Consider the following 20,769-nt stretch of genomic DNA (forward strand, 5'->3'; position numbering starts at 1 on the left):
CTATCTTTCCCGAAGGCGTGATTCGATAAATGGCACCGCGCTCGACGGCCGTTTTTAAGGCAGCCGACAAACAATGCCCTTTACAGAATCCAAGCCTTAGTGCGCACTGATGTTGATATTTAACACAGCTTAGTAAAAACACTCCTTAATTTTGCCTTAATTAATAGGCACACATCTGAGGGGGGGGAACCCCTCAAAATTTGCAAGGGTTACTACGTTTGAAACCTTTAACTCCACCCAATAGCTTTTTATTAAAAGACAAAACTAGTCCAGAGCCAACTATACCAGAAAGGTGACTTCGACCAAGCAGCAGGGAGCGGCTCCCACGTGCCTCCGAAGCAGCAGCCGAGCTCCGTAATAAAAGGCCGCTGTCCTAAGCCCCGCCCCGTCAGCTGGGGGCCCCGCCCTTCCTCTCGCTCCACCTTCAACCTCTGCTTTCCCTTTCGCGCCCGGGATTGGTCGCGGCGTCACGCCAGCTCGTGGACGCCTCCGAAGTGGCTCGCGAGCCCGGCCTTCAGCGATTGGTTCTCGGGTCGCGTGCCTTTGCCAGGGTCACGAGGTTTCACCCGGAAGCGACGGCGCCGTTGCCATTGGCTGCGCTCGCACCAGGGCTGGCGGGGAGGAATATGGCGAGGAGGACGCTGCAGCTGAACGGAGCCCCGCAGCCGCTCGTTCCCGTGGCCGAGGAGAGTGACGCGGCGGCGGACGGCGGTCCTCCGCGCTGGGGGGCGCAGCACGCGGGCGCCCGGGAGTTGGCGGAACTCTATTCCCCGGGTAAGGGGGGAACCGAGGGGCTGGAAGGGGGGACCCAGGGCCGCGCGCCCCAGACCCAGCGGAGGCAGGAAGCGCTCTGGCATGTCAGTGGCAGCTATTCGGTTTGAAGGCTCACGCCCAGACTTTCCTAGCTAAACGCAGCCTGTCTAGTTTCGGCGTGCAGTTGTCATGTCCGTTGTGGAGGACGTTTTCTTGCCGTGGGTTGAAGGCTCTTTCAAAACGTTGTTAATGGACGAAAGCGCTCAGGCTGGGTAAAGTTGGCTACCGTGGAAGAATGAACCATGGCTTGGGGTATTTCACAGGTTTCTGTTGTGTTGGTTGTTTGTTTTGTTTTTTTAATTGAAATTTAATTGAAATGTTACAAATACAAGAAAATCAAATACATTTGATTTTCGTACATATCCAGGGTAGGTGGGTGGGAGGGGTAAAATTACTTAATTATAATATTGTAATTCCGTAGTATGTCTTCATCTATTAATTATGGGGGGAATGATTGTTTTATGCATGAATTGTGTATTTAAAGTGCCTTATTTGTAGTGTTTATGTTTAAATGAATTGTTTGGCACTGTTAAAGTTTGGAAATTAATAAAAGATTTTTTTTTTTTTAAAGTTACAAATACAAAAGTGTAAGAAAAAACCCCAAAACAAGCTGCAGATACCAAAATATACATAATAATATGCAAAATATAGTATAGTTAATATACAAAGCAAAGTGAATTAGGATTTACTTGCGTCCTTACGTATTCATCAAGAGGGATCCAAATTTTTGTGAGTCTGGCTATGTTATTTTGTTTGACTGTTATTTCCTCATACTTTCTGATGTCACAAAGGTGATTCCACCATTCCTGAAAATTAAGCCTGGAATTGTCTTTCCAATTGGAAACAATATGGTGGATAGCGAAGGCAATCATGAAATCAAATATTTTTATATATTACATTACATTACATTACATTACATTAGGGGTTTCTATTCCGCCATTACCTTGCGGTTCAAGGCGGATTACAAAAGGTTAATTTAAAAAGGACAGAATTACAATGATTATCTAGAGAGGTAAGTTGTAGATCTTAAGAGCATTTAGAGGTCGTGTTGTTATTGCTGTTTCAGGAATTTCTTGAAAAGTGTGGTTTTTATTTCTTTTCTGAATGTCTTATAGTCTGGGGTGGTCATCAGAAGGTTGGAGATCTGGTATTGATATATCTGGATTAAAGGAACACAATATGATTGATTTGTATGACGTGGACAACTGATTAATATTCATGTTTAAAATTGAGCAGATTTTGGACCAAATGTCTGACCAGTGAACTTGTAAGTTAGGGCATTCATATGAGGTGTATTAGAGTCCTAGGTTGCTGTTGGTATGACCAATAGAGCTCTGAAGTCGCATGTAACACTTTAGTCGTTTTAGCAGGGGTCCAGCAAGCTGTTTTTTTTTTGGGGGGGGGGTGTTCTGAAAAGTTAATCTTTTGCAACGTGGGTAAAACCTGCTGAAAATATGTCTATATGCATTAGTGGCATTAGTGACAATGTTAGTGGTTACTTACTGTTTTAGACGCTTTATCTTTTATTACAGGTACAATTTTATGTAACATGTGCAGTATAACTGTACAGTAGAATGTACAATTCTTTATTATTATTGCATTTTATAATACATTCAAAGATAAACCGTGAATAAAATACAGAATTTCAAATAAAGACGATTAAGTAGAATCATTTACATTACCGATACAGTCCACTTAAAGAGGAGAAAGAAACAACACTTTCTATGAGAAGATAGATTCAAATAAGAAACAAATAACAGGAAAGGTGGCGTGAACTGTTAATCAAATTCAGTGACCATTTAGATATTATTAAGCATTAACATCAACATCTGGGGTTCTAGAGGTAGCTTTCCCTTCCAAGAAAAATTATAATTGTTCCGGTTCATAGAACACATATCTATTATTCTGATAAGATATACAACGTTTAAAGGGGAAACACAATTGAAAGGTTGGTCCTAAATTTAATACAGATTGACGGTAAGACAAAAACTTATTTCGTCTGAGCTGCGTCTATTTAGACACATCAGGAAATATAACTATTTTGGAGCCAAAAAATTCAACTCTTTCTGATCTATAGAACAAACTTCCTTATCCTGTATAAATACAAATGTCACTAGTAACGTAGCCCTAGATTCATTTTCCATTTGAGATGTTTCTAGAAACCCTGTAAGGTCTAGTGCACCAGTTTCCTCGGCCACATTTCCTACAGGTTTATCCAAATTGACATAATACATTTTTTGTACAGGAGGAATATTCGTCTCTTGAGTATTTCAAAACTGACATCAAAATTTTTTGAAACTAGTCTTTTGGGGAAAATAATCTGGAAACTGAAGTTTAAAAAACGCAGATTACCATTCCTATTTGCATTTTCCAGATATTCTACCTTATTAACACAATTTTATCCCTCAATTGCTGATTAATCTGAACTTTTACATCAGAGAATGACTTTTCAAAAGAATCCATTCTAGAGGTTTGTTGCTGTAGATTTTCCTCCAATTTGTTTATCTGTTTAGAAGAATTGGTAGTAGTAGAGACGAAAAAGGAACATACCTGATATAAGCTCTCAATAGCTCCCCATAATGAGTCCATAGTCACCACTGAAGGCTTTACCAAATGTTTGAGAGTTGGTATAACATTTTCCCCTGCTATCTGATCAGATGAAATCTGCTGCACTCTTCCACCACCTCCAAACACTGCCTCTAAGCCAGGGCCTTCACGCCTGAGCGCTTTAGGCACAGCGTTCAGTTCAGCTGGATTTCCTTTCCGGGGTCAAAGGCAACGTAGGCACTTCCATCAGAAGAATTTCCCAATGCCTCCTGCTGAGATGTCGGCGTTCCTTGAAACTCCCTGGGTTGTGGAGGCATCTCTGGTCTAAAAGGGCTCAACAAAGCTTTGTTGTCTAAGTCAGGAGTCTTCTCTCCCCCAACAGCAGAAGCGCCCAGATTAATATGTACGGTAAAAGATGTTATTACCGTCTGTCGCGGTGTGGAAGTAGCAGAGGGAATAGGAGGATAAACCGTCTGTCTCCTTCATTGTTTTGGCATTAGAACTAAAGCAGAGGAAAAGAAAAAGGGAAAACCCCTCCGGGGTAAAACCCATAAGCAAGGAAATTTATTTTTCTCCAAAGCGAGTCAGGAGCATCTGCCAGCGCGACATACTCCATCGCCATCTTGATTCTTTCTCAGAATGTACCATTCTATGTAGCACTGTGCTGCTGTAAACCCGCCTAGAACTCGGATTTGCAAGGATTCAGTGGGATATAAGATTGCACGTAACATTTAACAAATCATACTATTTATGGTTGTGGACATATAGATTAAACTGTGGAACATAAAAAAAATTGCCCCATATACACGTTTGAGGGTAAACTGCTAGATATACATTTGCTTTCTAGCAGAGCAGTGAACTAGTGGGGGGAGGGGGAGGCCTAGAATTACAACTGTTGGCCTACTATAAATGGAATTTGCCTTTTCTAAATGCCAGCTCAAGGCAAATTACATTAATTCCTAAAGCCATAGAACAAAGAACCTAATGTTTGTCTGTAGGACTACTTGGATGTCTTGTGGGTACTGTCTGTTGAACAGAGTAGCAGAATATTGCTCAGATTTTGTAATGTTGATATGTTTATATTTGAGTTCACACTTGGTCTTCATCAACTTTTGTATTGTACCAGCAGTATAAAATATCAGCTCAATGTTTTTTTGTTTGTATTTATTCATATGTTCTTTCTCTGAATGTGTTTGCTGCATTTTCTTTTCAGTTTTTGATTTCAAGTTGTGCACACTTATTTATAACCACTGTCATTGTTTACACTTGGTGCATGTATGCAATGAGACTTCTGCAAGCAGGTCTGCTAAAACTTATAAGGGCAATGTCCTAGGTGACTTCAGTTCATAATAAAAGGGGACTGTTTCATAATGACTAGGCAAAGGAAGGGTGTATGAATCGACAACAAAGAAGTAATTCAAATGGTTATTTCTCATATCCTGCTTTATAATTTATCTTCTCTTTTTTCATGTCATCATTAGTATGGAAAATGAATTGTCTTCTCATGGATATGTAAAGGGGGGAAGGTAAAGATTTGTATTTTCAGCATTATGGGAGACAATCTGTTAAGTAGCATGATAAATAGAACAGCAGCCAAATTTCTTGCTACAAAATTTTGTCTAGATCAGGGGTGGGCAAACTTTGACTCGTGGGCCACAATGGGTTCTTAAATTTGCAGAGGGGCCGGGTGACAGGGAGGAGTGTGTGTCTGATGCTGCAGGAGGAAACGACAGAGATTAACAAGAAAGATGATCAGCAAGTTTTAGAACAAAATTATTTCAAAACTGATCTTCAAATGCTTCTCCTACAGCTTGTGATCTAGAGGGCAGGTGCAGCATGCTTTGCAAAAACTGTGTCCGAAAAGATCATGCTATCTGGTGTGATACAATAATCCTTATTTGCCAGATGTGAACTTTTATGAAAAGGAAAGGGGAAAAATAACTATTTTATATCAGGATTTGAATAAAATTGTATCAGGAGTTTACAGATACGAGTTTTATACAAAATTTGTTACTCAAAATGTAACCTGCAACGTGCAAGTCAGCAAGTGCATGTCTGAAATAGTCAAGGTTTCAAAATAATGCCTTGGAGCCGTAAGATGTGCAATATATATATGTGTTTAAAAAGAAACCCACATAAGTCAACACTTCTTTTCTTGTAAAACAAGCAAAAGCTCTGACTTGCACCCGTTCTGATCTAGAAACCTTCCTGGGAAGAAAAAGTTTTGCAGAGATATGAAGAGGCATGCAAGCATCTTCCCGGTACAGTTAGTCTGTGCAAGGGGGCGGGAGGTGCTGCTTTTCCCTTACTTGCTTCGGTTCCGGTGCGCAGGGGTGCAGTCCTTGGCCTCTGTTTCTTTGTGCAGGCACCTCTCTAGTTGGAAGCGAGGGGGCAGTTTCTTGCATTTGCTGCGGCCGGACCTTACCTGACCTGGGAGCAGGAGCGCACTGTCTCTGCCTCTCTGTTTGCTTGCTTGCACCTGTTCTCGCTCAGGCTTGCAACGCCAAGGTATCTCGTGCCTCCTTGTTCACACCCCCCATGTCACCTAGGCAACCACCGCCTACCCGGCAGTGGACGGCTCAGCACGCAGTCGGCGGAGTTCAGATGGTCGGCGGGCTGGATATGGTCCTTGGGCCATAGTTTGCCCATGCCTGGTCTAGATTCTCTAGAAATGCTTTTGTTCAAAACTCACATTTGTTTTCTATATTGTCATAGGGGACAATTACACAGCTGCCAAAGACCATAGATTCGTCTGCTTCACTTCACTTTTTCATTAACCCATTCCGTTCCCCTTGTCCAGCAGCTATGTAACCTCCTTTCCTCCCTGACTGCAGCATTGTACAGTAATTTCCTGTTCTTAGTAACCACTATGCAACTTCTTTCGTCAATGAGCAATATTAATACACTGTATAATGCACGTTTTAAATGAGACCAAAAATATTGTAGATGATGGAAATGTGTTATTTTAGATATGTTTAAAGCAGTGGTCTGATGGTGAAATAGCGTGGAAAATGGCAACAATCAACTAGTTGGTTGGTTTTGTTATAACCCACCTTGAATAAAGGTGGGTTATAAATTTCTTAATAAATAAAATAGTTGACAAAATAGATTTGCTCTTGCTAGCCTCGGTAGATGAGCTGCTCCCCCTTTTTTTATGGAGGCGATCTCCAGGTGTGGAGCCATTAGGTTAAAGCATCCTAAAATGTCAAAACTGTCACTGCAATCTTAATTATAAGCTGCAAATCTGAGTAAACGTCTCATTAGAATTACTTGTTACACATCTTATAGTCAAATGGATCTGCTAGTTTCAGTTGGCTGACTTTTAACGTACCATTCCTGCCTTGTTTGTAATGCATTCCATCATGAAAAATAAATTTAGTGTCATAACTTCCTACTGTGATTCCAGAACACATAAGAGTGGGGCGACAGATTATCCTGTGTGTAGTGTGCTGCTTTGCATGATGGTTGCTTCTAATTTGTTTTTCTTTTCTAAGATAAGCTTATGTCATAGGCTGGAAATCGAGCAAGAGTCTTGCATTCATAATGTTTTTTTTTCCTCATGGCAAACTTCATTTGGGGGATAGAACTCTTGGGTATGTATATCACAGTATCATTAAGATGACCATTTATTTTTTTAATCAAAAGGGGACATCTATTAATGCTCAGTCCCGCCCCCCAATCCCATCCCCAATTTCTCCCATTCATTTTTCATGTATACATATCTTCATATTAATTCATAATGGTAACCTTAAAATTAAAAAAAAACTACAAAGCACACTAAACGCAGAGAAAATGTTAATTATCATTTATATTTGGGGGGTTTCAAAGATGTCAAGGCAAATGACTTTAAATATGCAATGTCACCTCAGTAACTATAGAAAAATAGATAAATATAGTGCAAAATATAGACAGCAGATATAAATTCTCAAAACTGACACATTTTGATAACTAAATTGAAAATAAAATCATTTTTCCTACCTTTGCTGTCTGGTGATTTCATGAGTCTCTTGTTGCATTTCCTTCTGACTGTGCATCCTTTCTTTCATTTCTTTCTTTCTGCACTCAGACCCAACAATTGTCCCTTTCTATTCCCTCCCTCCTTCCTTCCTATGTCCTTAGTGCCCCCAGTGCCTCCTTCCTATGTCCTTAATGCCCCTTCCTATATCCTTAGTGTTCTCGGTTCCTCCTTCCTATGTCCCCATCATTGCCTTCCAGTCTTTGTCTCCACCCCTTCCCCTATGCTCTGGCATCTCTCTCTTCTCCTTTCCTTCCTTCCTTCCCACTCCACCCCATTGTCTGGCATCTCTATCTCCTTCTGATCTCTCTCCTCTCCTTCCATCTCCCCCTCCCACATCTGGCATCTCTTCTTCCTTTCTCTCCTTCCTTCTTCCTGGTCTGGCATCTGTCTCCTCCCCCTCCCCCCATATACCCTGACATCTCTCCCCTCTCCATGGTCTGGTAGCCTTTCCTTTCCCATGGTCTTGGCATCTCTTTCCTCTCCTCTCCCTTCCCTGGTCTTCCTTTTTCCCTCTCTCTTCCCAGTTGGGTGCAGCAGCAGCACTTCTCTTCCCCTAACCCCTCCCCAATTGAGTGCAGTAGCAGCTTTTCTCTTCCTCCCTCGGGTGCAACAGCTTTTCTATTCCCCCCTCCCCCCCTTGGGTGCAGCAGCATCATTTCTCTTCCCATCCCTCCCATCGGCAGAGTCACAAGCTTCCCTCCATTGCTGATCTATCTTCCATAGGTCAGCGATGGAGGGAAGCTTACAACTTGCTTCGGGCCTTCCTCGTTGCCGGGTCCTGCCTTGCGGAAACAGAAAGTAGGCAGGAGTCAGACCTGGCAGCGAGGAAGGCCCGAAGCAAGGTGTAAGCTTCCCTCTGTGTCTCGCTTAGTCGCTGCCCTTAGTGAACTCCTGCTCCAAGGCTCTAACTTGTGCGTGCCGGCTTCCCTTCTCTTCTCCTCCCCCCGGGACGTAACTTCCAGTTTCGGAGGGAAGAGAAGGGAAGCCGGCACACACACGTTAGAGCCCAGAGCGTGGGTTCAGTTTGCATGTGGAAGTCAGCCCGGGAAGGAGCATCGGCGGCAGCAGCAGGATTAGCCGGGCGCGGAGAACACTGCAGGTGTTTGGCGTTGGACCGACCGTCCCCTTGTCCCCACGCACAGCTTCGGGACACTGTCCCTGAAAACGGAACATTTCGGCGTCCCGAAGCGGTGGCTCGGGACAACGGGACGGTCAGTCCAATTACGAGACTGTCCCGTTGAAAACGGGACGTATGGTCACCTTAAGTATCATGCATGCTTTTGGCATGCTGAGCATATTCACTGTGGAAAATATGACACCCCCCCCCCCCCTTATCAAAGTTTTTTAGCACGGGACAGCGAGGTAAATGCTCCGATGTTCATAGGAATTCTATGAGTGCTGGCGCATTTACCGTGCCGGCTAGTACAGCTTGATAAAAGGGGCTTATGCGTGATGGGAAAACACTAAGAATAAAACAGTTGTTTAATACTCATTGTTATTCCTTTGATAAGTACTTAATTTCTAGTTGAAAAAGGACGTGGGGTAAGATGCTTCTTTGTTCGGAAAACCTTTTTCTTTCAATGAGGGAAAAAATGACAGCTAATCAGTGTGCAATAATGCAAGGTCTTGATTACTCAATTTGCCTTTTAATTATCAGACCTTATGATTTTGTGGTTTTGGCATGATAGGTTAGACTTGGGAGGAACGCTAGAAAATACATTACTGTACTGAAAAGGTGGTGGAGGCATTAAATAACCTCTCTGTGCAGGTAATGAAGGCAAAAACAGTTCAAGAAAGTGATGTCTAGCTTTACATATTAGAAGCTTATTTTCTCAATTTTCAGAAACCAATAAAAGCATATCTATTTAAGAAAAGCTTTTCCTCTTGAAATGAGTTGTGTTTTGCCCCTTAAACTAGGAGTAGAGATGGTGTTAGATGTGATTTTTTTACCTTGAACTGTTTGTAAGAGCTTTGTTATATAGTAAGGTTTTTAATTATGCGTATGAAGTTGTAACTCAGCTAGGAGTAAAACCATAGAAGAAGCAAATATGTTAATATTAAATTCTGTATATACTTTAATATAAACAGAGATTTTTGGGCCCAAAAATGAGGGTCGCTGTATATATTCAAGTCAGCACTGACCCGCCACCCTCCCAACCCTGTTTGCAGGCCTTTGCCGGGCCTGTCATGAGACCTGGTAGTCCAGCGGTGGCTGGGACAGGAGAGATCCCTCCTGTCCCAGCCCAATTCTAATTAATTTTATCTCCCTCACGCCTCCCCCATGTACCTTAGATTGGTGTTTCTCAGCGTGCTTGTGGGGGGTATGAGGCACTGAGCAGGTCTCCAGCTCCCCTTCCTCCTCAGTCGCTGCTGCTGCCAGGGATCCCGTGCCCTCCTTCCTGCCCTCCAGCTTTATCGCTTAAGCCAACCCGGAAGGCTTCCCTCCAGTGTTGAAGCTGACATTGCAGGGAAGCCTTCCGGCTCAGTCGGGGATCCCAGTTTTATCCCAGGACAAGCAGGCAGCATATTCTTGACTGATGGGTGACGGCACCGACGGAGCCCCGGTACGGACAATTTTAGAGTGATTGCACTCTAAGAACTTTAGAAAGTTCTAGCTCGGCCGCACCGCGCACGCGCGAGTGCCTTCCCGCCCGACAGAGGCGCGCGGTCCCTCAGTTTCTTAGTTTCCGCGGAGCTAAGAAGACGCGTTTTTCAACGGCTGTTGAAACTTTTTTCTCTTTGCCTTCCCGCTCGCGTAAACTTTTGACTATTTACCTTATTTCTTTTATTTTTTCTATTTTGTAAAAAAAAAAAAAAAAAAATCCTTAATTTTTCTTTAATTTGATCTTTCCCCGGCGGGGCCTTCTGCCACCATCGAAGCCTCGGCCTTCGATTTGGCTGAAGCCGTTTTCCCTTTCATGCCCCCTCAACCGGGTTTTAAAAAGTGCCAGCGGTGTGCTCGGCCTATATCTCTCACGGACCCACACAACTGGTGTTTACAGTGTTTGGGTCCTGAGCATCAGGCCTCTACTTGCACCCGCTGTGCCACTCTAAAAAAACGGACATTAAAAAATCGCCAAATCCAGCAGCGATTACTGTTCGGTGCCGAGATGTCCGACCCCGTTCCATCGACTCCAGCTTCGGCACCGATTCAGTCGGCACCCTCTTCTTCGACGCCGCGTGATTCCGCACCGGCGTCTCACCAGTCAGGTAAGCCGGCTAAGAAGCCTTCCCCGCTGGAGCGTCCTCCGGTCTCGAGTGCAGTGAGTCCAATCCTGCCGACTGTGAGACGCCAGCGGAAGCGCTCCGCCCCTATAGAGGTGAGTCCCTCGACATCGGGCTCCTCATCTCCGGGGCGTCGAGCGGCACCGCAGGTACCGCAGAAGAAAAAGGCGGTACCGGTGCCATCCCTTGATGACCGCATCACGGCCATCCTTCAGGTGCAGCTTAAGGACCAATTAAAACAGCTCCTCCCTGCTATCCTGGCTCCGAACCTTCCGGTGCCGGCCCGCACCGAGCTACCGGTACCGATTGTGGAACAACCTGTGTTACCTGCTTCCACTATTTCGGTACCGCTTCAACTAACCTCATCGGTATCGATGCCAGTTCTTGCACCGGAGCCGAGAGCTCACCATCAATCGGTACAGACTTCGGCACCGGTGCGACCGATAACATCTCCTGACTCAATATCGATGAGGTCGGGTAAGTCGGTGTGCAAAACCCGACACTTACAATCATCGACACCTGAGTCTCGGGACCATGCTTCCCATGTCAGGGATCCTGATCTGTGGGGAGACTCAGAGGAACCCTTTCTTTCTGAAGGCGAATGTTCCTCAGAGGAGGAGGATTCAGCTGTCCCTGACCCATCCTCCAAACAGGTCACTTCCTCTTTCTCCTGCTTTTTGAAAGAGATGTGTGACTCCTTGTCCATTCCTTTGGAGGCTGAATCCAAAAAGTCCAAAGCTTTTTTGGATGCCCTTGATTTTGACCAGCCTCCAAAGGAATTTTTGAAACTCCCTCTTCATGACATCTTGAGGGAGACTTTCTATAAGAATTTAGAGACTCCTTTAACTGTCCCAGGGGCCCCATGTAAACTGGATTCTCTATATAAGGTAATTCCCATTCCTGGGTTCGACAAACCTCAACTTCCACACGAATCCTTACTTGTCGAATCCACCCTTAAAAAATCTTCAGGAGCCAGTGTATATGCATCGGTACCTCCTGGCAGAGAGGGTAGAGCCATGGATAAATTTGGTAAGAGGCTCTACCAAAATGCTATGTTAGCAAATAGAGCTAGCAATTATGCTTTTCATTTTTCTTTTTATTTGAAGCATCTCCTTACCACCATGGCTTCCTTCGAAAAGTATCTTCCTTCACGAAAACATCACTCTTTTCATACCTGCTTGTCGTCTCTTTTTCAATTACGTAAGTTCATGGTTAGATCCATATATGACACCTTTGAACTTACATCCAGAGCGACAGCAATGTCGGTGGCTATGCGTCGCCTGGCCTGGCTTCGGGTATCCGAGCTTGATGTTAATCATCAGGATCGGTTAGCCAACGCCCCGTGCCTAGGGGATGAGCTCTTTGGGGAATCCATGGACTCAACCACACAAAAGCTCTCTGCTCATGAGACACGCTGGAATACCCTGCTTAAAAATAAAAAGAAGCCTCCTCAGCCAAAACCATATAGGCAGCAGTCGGCCTATCAACGCCGCTTCACAGCTCGGCCATTACCTACCACTGCTCAGCAACCCAGGCGTCAGAGGCAGCAACAACGTCAGCCTCCCAGACAGCAGCCACAGCAGCAACCTGTGAAACCACCTCCTCAGCAGAAGTCACAGCCCTTTTGACTTCATTCTCCACAGTATAGCCAGTATTCCTATTCCTGCTCTCCTGCCTCAACCTATAGGAGGTCGACTTTCTCTGTTCCTCAGCCGGTGGGAAGTTATCACTTCGGACCAATGGGTCCTCAACATCATCCGCCACGGCTACTCTCTCAACTTTCAGACTCTTCCGCCTCAAAGCCTGCCAAAAGAGTCTGCTTTGAACAGTCCTCAATCTACCCTCCTTATTCAGGAAGTCCAATCCCTCCTCTTTCTGAACGCTATAGAAGAAGTTCCTTTAGATCAAAAAGGGCAGGGATTCTTCTCCCGTTATTTTCTAGTCCCCAAAAAAACAGGAGATCTCAGACCAATTTTGGATCTCCGCGATCTCAACAAACATCTGGTAAAAGAAAAATTCAAGATGCTTTCTTTAGCCATCCTTTATCCTCTTCTCAATCAAAACGACTGGCTATGCTCCCTCGATCTCAAAGAGGCATACACTCACATACCGATCCATGTAACCTCAAGACAGTATCTCCGTTTCATGATCAATCATTGTCATTACCAATACAAGGTGCTACCCTTCGGCCTTGCCTCCTCTCCAAGGGTCTTCACCAAGTGTCTCATTGTGGTAGCGGCATTTCTACGCTCTCACCACCTCCAGGTCTTTCTTTACCTGGACGACTGGTTAATCAAGGCCACATCCGCTCAAGCAGTTCTACTGGCCACCAACCAAACCATCTTGTTTCTACGAATTCTGGGGTTCGGGATCAATCTACCCAAATCTCATCTCATCCCCACTCAGAGACTTCAATTCATTGGAGCGATCCTGGACACACTCCTCATGAGAGCTTTCCTACCATCCAATCGTCTTCAGACCCTTCAGTCTCTATGTCAGCAGGTGCTTTCACTACCTTCCATCTCAGCCAGGCAAATGATGGTACTCTTGGGGCACATGGCATCTACAGTTCATGTCACGCCCCTCGCACGTCTTCACCTGCGCACTCCTCAATGGACCCTTGCTACTCAGTGGTCCCAAGCGACGGATCCTTGCTCACGACACATATCTGTGACATCATCTCTTCGTCAGTCTCTTCAATGGTGGTTGGTATCCTCAAATCTATCCAGAGGTCTTCTGTTCCATCAGCCTCCTCATCAACTAGTCATCACCACCGACGCCTCTCTTTATGCATGGGGAGCTCACTTGAACGAGTTCCAGACTCAAGGTCTTTGGACAGCCCAGGAAAAGAAGCATCAAATCAATTTCCTGGAACTCAGAGCGATGTTTTATGCCCTCAAGGCCTTCCAACATCTTCTCTTTCCTCAGGTCCTTCTGTTGTGCACAGACAATCAGGTTGCAATGTACTACATCAACAAACAGGGTGGGACAGGCTCTCGCCTTTTATGCCAAGAAGCCCAAAAGATCTGGAATTGGGCCATAGATCACCATCTCTTCCTGAAAGCTATCTACATTCAGGGAGCACAGAATTCTTTAGCGGACAAACTCAGCAGAATTCTCCAACCTCACGAGTGGACACTCGATCCTGTAACTCTGCAGTCTATCTTCACTCAATGGGGCACTCCTCAGATAGACCTCTTTGCAGCTCCTCACAATCATCAGCTGCCCCTATTCTGCTCCAGACTTTACTCTCCTCACCGTCTGGCAGCGGATGCTTTTCTCCTCGACTGGTCGAATCTGTTCCTGTACGCCTTCCCTCCTCTGCCTCTAATGTTGAGAACCTTATTCAAGCTCAAGAGGGAACGAGCCACAATGATTCTGATTGCTCCGAGGTGGCCCAGGCAACATTGGTTCTCCCTTCTACTTCAACTCAGTTCCAGGGAACCTTTTCTTCTTCCTCTGTTTCCTTCTCTGCTTACGCAACAGCAGGAGACCCTTCTACATCCCAACCTCCAGTCTCTGCACCTGACAGCTTGGTATCTCTCGGGCTGACATCTCATGATACTCTTTTATCTCAGCCTGTTCGTTCCATTCTGGATGCCTCCAGGAAACCAACCACTCTGCAATGTTACCATCAGAAGTGGACGAGATTTTCCTCCTGGTGTCTTCTTCATCATCTTGATCCCACTTCCCTGGCAGTGGAGACGTTGTTGGACTATTTGCTCTCTTTGTCTGACTCTGGCCTTAAGTCCTCGTCCATCAGAGTCCACCTCAGTGCCATTGCAGCTTTTCATGAGCCAGTCCATGGAAAACTTCTCTCAGCTCATCCCCTGGTGTCCAGGTTCATGCGAGGGCTTTTCAATGTGAAACCACCTCTTAAAGCCCCTCCTGTTATCTGGGATCTCAATGTGGTTCTTTCTGCCTTAATGAAGCCTCCATTTGAACCTTTGGCTACCTCTCCTTTCAAGTTTCTTACTTGGAAAGTGCTTTTCCTTATTGCTCTTACCTCTGCCAGGAGGGTCAGTGAGCTTCATGCACTGGTCGCAGATCCACCTTTTACGGTTTTTCACCATGACAAGGTGGTTCTGCGTACACATCCAAAGTTTCTCCCTAAGGTTGTCTCTGAATTCCATCTCAACCAATCCATTGTTCTGCCTGTTTTCTTTCCAAAACCTCATTCTCATTCTGGAGAACAAGCTCTACATACTTTGGATTGTAAAAGGGCTCTGGCTTACTATCTAGAGCGTACGAAACCCCACAGATCAGTTCCCCAACTTTTTCTGTCCTTTGATCCAAATAAATTGGGACGTCCCGTTTCTAAACGTACGTTGTCTAATTGGCTGGCAGCGTGCATTTCATTCTGTTATGCTCAGACCGGACTGACACTGGAAGGTTCTGTCACGGCCCATAGAGTCAGAGCAATGGCAGCATCTGTAGCTTTCCTCCGTTCCACTCCTATTGAGGAAATCTGCAAGGCTGCTACTTGGTCCTCAGTTCACACTTTTACATCTCATTATTGTCTGGATGCTTTCTCCAGACGGGATGGACACTTCGGCCAATCTGTTTTGCAAAATTTGTTTTCCTAATGGCCAACCTTCCCTCCATCCCTCTTTTGTTAGCTTGGAGGTCACCCATCAGTCAAGAATATGCTGCCTGCTTGTCCTGGGATAAAGCACAGTTACTTACCGTAACAGGTGTTATCCAGGGACAGCAGGCAGATATTCTTGCGTCCCACCCACCTCCCCGGGTTGGCTTCTTAGCTGGCTTATACTAACTGAGGGACCGCGCGCCTCTGTCGGGCGGGAAGGCACTCGCGCGTGCGCGGTGCGGCCGAGCTAGAACTTTCTAAAGTTCTTAGAGTGCAATCACTCTAAAATTGTCCGTACCGGGGCTCCGTCGGTGCCGTCACCCATCAGTCAAGAATATCTGCCTGCTGTCCCTGGATAACACCTGTTACGGTAAGTAACTGTGCTATTTCAACAGTCCTTCCCACCTTCAGCTGCACTTGTTTGCAGGGACGCAGGCATCGTCTCTTGCACGCTGCATGTGGCTGATCCGGAAGCCTTCCCACTGATGTCAGAGGGAAGGCTTGCAGGTCAGCAGCATGCAAGAGCCACTGCCTGTATCCCTACAAACAAGTGTGGCTGAAGGTAGGAAGGAGGAGCCCAGCTGGATGGCCCTGAAGGGTGCGAGTGTGGCCCTAGAGTGAGCAAGTAAGGGAGAGAGGGAATATCAACATAGGACAAAGGGAGAATGGAGGGGGGATGGAGTGCTTTTGGTCATAGGAGGGGCACGAATTTGAGCCAAAGGCTTAAAGGCAAGGAGGGGGCCACGGACTCGGGACACAAAAGGAAGGGAGGGGGCATGAACATGGGACACAAGGGAAGGAGGTAGAAAGTAGGTACTAACTTGGACATAGGAGGGAGGGAATAGAAAGGAAGAATTGTTGGGCATGGGTGTGTAAGTGAGAGGGAAATAGATGGTGCACATGGAGAAAAGAAGAAAGAGATGAAAATTGGACTTGGGGAGAGAGAGAGGAGTGAGGTAGAGATGCACGGGGAAGAAAAGGATGAGAGGGAGAAATGTTAGATGTGGTGGAGAGAGAACAGAGGGACAGATTGAAGGGGATGCAAGGGGGAGGAATGTTGGACCTAGTGATGGAGGGAGAGATGTGGCATGGTGCTGGAGAGGGGTGATAGAAGGAGAGATGTTGGGTATGGGGCTGGTGGGCAGTGGAGAAAAATGCTGCACATGATCCAGGAGATGAGAGAGAGAAATGTTGGATGTGGGAGAGATGCACTCTGGATCTCTTTCCTCATTCCCATTGCAGCAAGGGAAGGAATGAGAGAAGAACTCATGGCAGCCAATTAGCTAGAGGTTCTGCATGGGCAGGAGCGAAGGAAGGTCGCTCCTGCCGCGATTCACCACTGGACCACCAGGGATACTTAAGATACTCGGGGGAGGCGTGATGGAGATAAAAATAATTAGAATCGGGCTGGGACAGGAGGGATCCCTCCTGTCCCGGCCACCGCTGGACCGTCGGGTCTCATGGCAGGTCCAGTGGAGGCCTGCAAGGCATTGGATGGGGGGAAGGGTACAGAGCCAGGGAGGGAAAGGGGCTGGATGCAGAGCCTGGCAGAAGAGCAGCAAGGGAGGGGGAACAGGGTGCAGAGCCTGGCAGGCCCCACGTTTTATAGTTGAGTCAACCTTTTTTTTTTTTTTTTTTTTGGGGGGGGGGAAGGTTACCTGCCGCTGTATCGGGCAATGGTGCGCCCACATCTTGAGTACTGCGTCCAGTATTGGTCACCGTACCTTAAGAAGGATATGGCATTGCTCGAGAGAGTTCAGAGGAGAGCGACACGACTGATAAAGGGGATGGAAAGCCTTTCATATGCTGAGAGATTGGAAAAACTGGGACTCTTTTCCCTAGAAAAGAGAAGATTAAGAGGGGATATGATAGAGACTTACAAGATCATGAAGGGCATAGAGAGAGTAGAGAGGGACAGATTCTTCAAACTTTCAGAGAATAAAAAAACAAGAGGGCATTCGGAAAAGTTGAAAGGAGGCAAATTCAAAACTAATGCTAGGAAATTCTTCTTTACACAACGGGTGGTGGATACCTGGAATACAATTCCAGAGGAAGTTATAGGGCAGAGTACAGTACTGGGGTTTAAGAAAGGTTTGGACAAATTCCTGCTGGAAAAGGGGATAGAGGGGTATGGATAGAAATTTACTGCACAGGTCCTGAACCTGTTGGGCCGCCGCGTGAGCGGACTGCTGGGCGCGATGGACCTCGGGTCTGACCCAGCGGAGGCATTTCTTATGTTCTTATGTTCTTATGTTTAAATTCAAGTATATAAGGTAAGTCTGGGATGAGCACATAAGGATCCTTCGTTGCAAGGAAGTAAAGAGAAAGAAGAGATTAATTGGAAGAAAATTGGGCAGGTTGGATGGCATTTTCATCCCTCAAAACTGTCAAGACTATTACATGTAGTTTATATCTTGTACATCTATAAAACTAACAACTTAGCACTTTTTTTTTCCTCATGAAAACCATATTTGCCTTGAGGAAATGTGTCCTGGTTAGAACAATGATTTGAGAACTAGAAAAATCGGTGTTCAAATTTCACTCACACTGATAGTGACCTTGGGCAAGTCACTTTGTCTCCCATTTCCTTAGGTACCCTCTTAGATTGTAAGTTCTTTAAGGGAAGAGACTTGCCTCAGTACTTATCATCATTATTGTTTCCAGTAGCATTATAAAATAAGTATTTTCTATCAACAACCAGGGTTGAGTCAGGCTACATAAGGCATTTATTCCTGCACAGTCCAATCGAGAATCTTCCATGGAGAAGCCATCAATCCTTAGATGCTGTCACTTAAGAGTTAAGTTACCCAAAGGGGAACTCCCTTGAGGTTTCCGGGCATAGTGCAGCTGTTTCTGAAGAGGTTGCTTGTGTTAACTCCAGCGAATGTGCTGATAAGCACAAGCAGGCCAGCACAAATACTTTTACAATTAAAAGGAGGTGCTACTCACTCTCCAGGCAGGGGTGGCTGCGGATCATGGGATGATCCCTCAGTGTGTTGAATTTCAAGTGTGCTTCAGTTTCCCATGTTGTTTCTGACACTGTTTTTACACTTTGCAGCTCAATGTCCAGCAACCCACCACCTCCCAGTACACCATTGTGAGCAGTACTGATACACGGACAAACTTTTTTCCTGCTCATCCAGACTTTACCTCCTTAGTCACTAGTGGGAATTGTCTGAGGGCTTCTTAAAGGTGGCCAAAGCTATGTCTTGGTTATATCCGATGGCTCTGGACTGCCAACAGCTGTTTTCACAGCTGAAAGTGGACTCCGCAGTAGCGCAACTGACTAAGCACACCTCCCTTCCTAGTGAAGGCAGTGTAATGCTGAAAGATGCACAGAATCCTTAAGACAATTTGAAGCACTGGCTTTGGGCATCAAAACGGTAGCAGCTGCCTGCTTTGTGGCACGTGCCTGTCATACAAAATTGCGGACTAGTCCCTTGATGCTGGGGGATGCTTGTCCCTGCATGATTAAGGAAAGAATGGATTATGTGGCTGATGCTTTGTGTGACATCAGAGTAACAAGTAAGGTTTCGGCCTACTGCAGCTCCTTGTGACTCTGGGCAAGTCACTTAACCCTTCATTGTTTCAGGTACAAAATAAGTACTGACATATTATATGTAAAGAGCTTTGGTTGTAACCACAGTAAGGCAGTCGGGCCTTCCTACAGCCCCCAGCCTATATTAACAAACTGGTCCTCTATAACCACAACATACTCTTAGCTCTTCCACTGGTAACCTGCTCCCATTTCCTCTCCCCTCTGACTCAGTATCTCACAGGAAATTGCATTCAGCCACTTTGGTCCCAGTTTAAGGAATTCTCTTCCTCTGCATCTCAGCTCACAAATATCACTATTTTTTAAAAAAAAACCAACTTCACCCAACTACTCTGTGCCTTAGTACTCTCCCTCATGGATTACTGCAATGCGCTATTCAACGGTCTCGTAGCAAAGAACCTACAACATCTCCAACATGGACAATCATGCTTCTAAAAAACCTCTGTGCCCATGACCCTTTCTCCCAGACCCTATCATCGACTCACTGGCTGCCCATATGCTGGCTGCCCATATGCCCATATGCTGAGCCTGATGCTAATGTTCAAATCCTTTTAGGACATGGTGCTGGCCTATGTGATGGCTAAGCTTCCTCCGTATGTGCCAAACCGGTCCCTCTGCTCCCGGGATGAAATATATGCCTCAAAACGCTCCCTGGTCGTGCCCTTCGACTACAAACCGCCAAACAATGTTCCTACTCCCACATCATACCGAACCACTGGAATCGACTGCCCTCGCAGATCAGATCCCTTGAAGGACTCCTCAACTTTAGGAAAGCAATAAAAACATACATCTTCACCTAACTCCCCTACCCTTGACCGATGGATCAGAAAGAAATGAATATTGGCATCAAAGCCATGTGTCATGGAAGGAAAACTTGTATTGTAAAATCTTGTACTGTAACTATGGCAAATCAAACCTGTAAACTGTCTGTGTGTGTCAATTAGAATAAAACTTGTACTAGAAAGCTTGCACTGTAAGTCTAACTATGGTAAATTGTAAATTATGTGTACAGTCAAACCTCTGTTTGAGAGTGTTTTTCAAGACGAGCAAAACATTTTCGCAAATCGTGACTCACAAACCGAGCATTGACTCGATTTGCAAATCCCCCTGCCCATGAACGCTGCCTACTTGCTAACCGGCATCGCCCCCCCCCCCCTCGTGAACGCCCACCCAAACTGAAGCCTTACCCCCATCTGGCACCGGCACGCAGCACCATCCCACAGGAGGTGCTGGTGCCGAAGATCGTGCTGCTTGCTGGACTGGGCCTTGAGCATCTTCGCATGCTCAAGGCCTTCTGGCTCCCATCTCTCTCCGAGAATCTCAGAGAGGCGGGAGCCAGGAGACCTTGAGCATGCGCAGATGCTCAAGACCCAGTCCGGCAAACAGCACGATCTTCTGGCACCGGCACTTCCTGTGGAATGGTGCTGTGTGCCGGTGCCAGATGGGAGTAAGGCTTCAGTTTGGGTGGGCGTTCAAGAGGGGGGGGAGATGATGCCAGTTTGCGGGGGGGATGTGGAAGCGCACCAGTGGCCTCAGGGGTGTGGGGGGGGGTCTTTTGGGGATGTGGTAGGGTGGGGTGGAGCAGCGCCGGTGGCCGCAGGGGGGGGAAGGGAGGAGGTGGAACCAATCAAGTGAGTTTCTCTTACTTCCTATGGGGAAACTCACTTTGATATATGAGTAATTTGGTTTACGAGCATGCTTCTGGAACGAATTATGCTCGTAAACCAAGGTTCCACTGTATTAGTATGTGTCAAGTTAAGATAATAACATGTAACGTAAATTATGGCAAATTCAGTACAAATTGTAATCTGTTAAATGTATATATATTATGTATGTTTAACCCGTTCTGAGCTCTTTGGGGATAACGGGATAGAAAACGATTTAAATAAATAAAAACTCATCTCTAGTGTCTGCTTTGAATGATCTCCAACCTGACTACTCTATCGGCATTCTGACCTGTTTTTCCTTTGTACCTCCCTACCTTCTTCTCGCCCCAGATAAGCAGCATAAAATCTGTTTTAC

At 45.7% G+C, this 20,769-nt stretch overlaps 1 protein-coding gene across 2 annotated transcripts in view; it reads left to right on the forward strand.

Moving 5' to 3' along the window:
- Positions 1-376: 376 nt before the first annotated feature.
- Positions 377-20,769, forward strand: part of LOC117369022 (transmembrane protein 189-like) — a 73,561-nt gene continuing 53,168 nt past the window's right edge. Inside the window, exon 1 of one of the 2 annotated variants that reach the window (XM_033962912.1) lies at positions 377-774. In XM_033962912.1, coding sequence (XP_033818803.1) covers positions 627-774 — 148 coding nt within the window. In that variant the 5' untranslated portion in view covers positions 377-626. The remainder of the gene's footprint in view (positions 775-20,769) is intronic. The other variant, XM_033962911.1, reaches the window with a different exon arrangement.

Source organism: Geotrypetes seraphini, chromosome 11, assembly GCF_902459505.1.
Source record: "Geotrypetes seraphini chromosome 11, aGeoSer1.1, whole genome shotgun sequence".
Taxonomy (NCBI): Eukaryota; Metazoa; Chordata; class Amphibia; order Gymnophiona; family Dermophiidae; genus Geotrypetes; species Geotrypetes seraphini.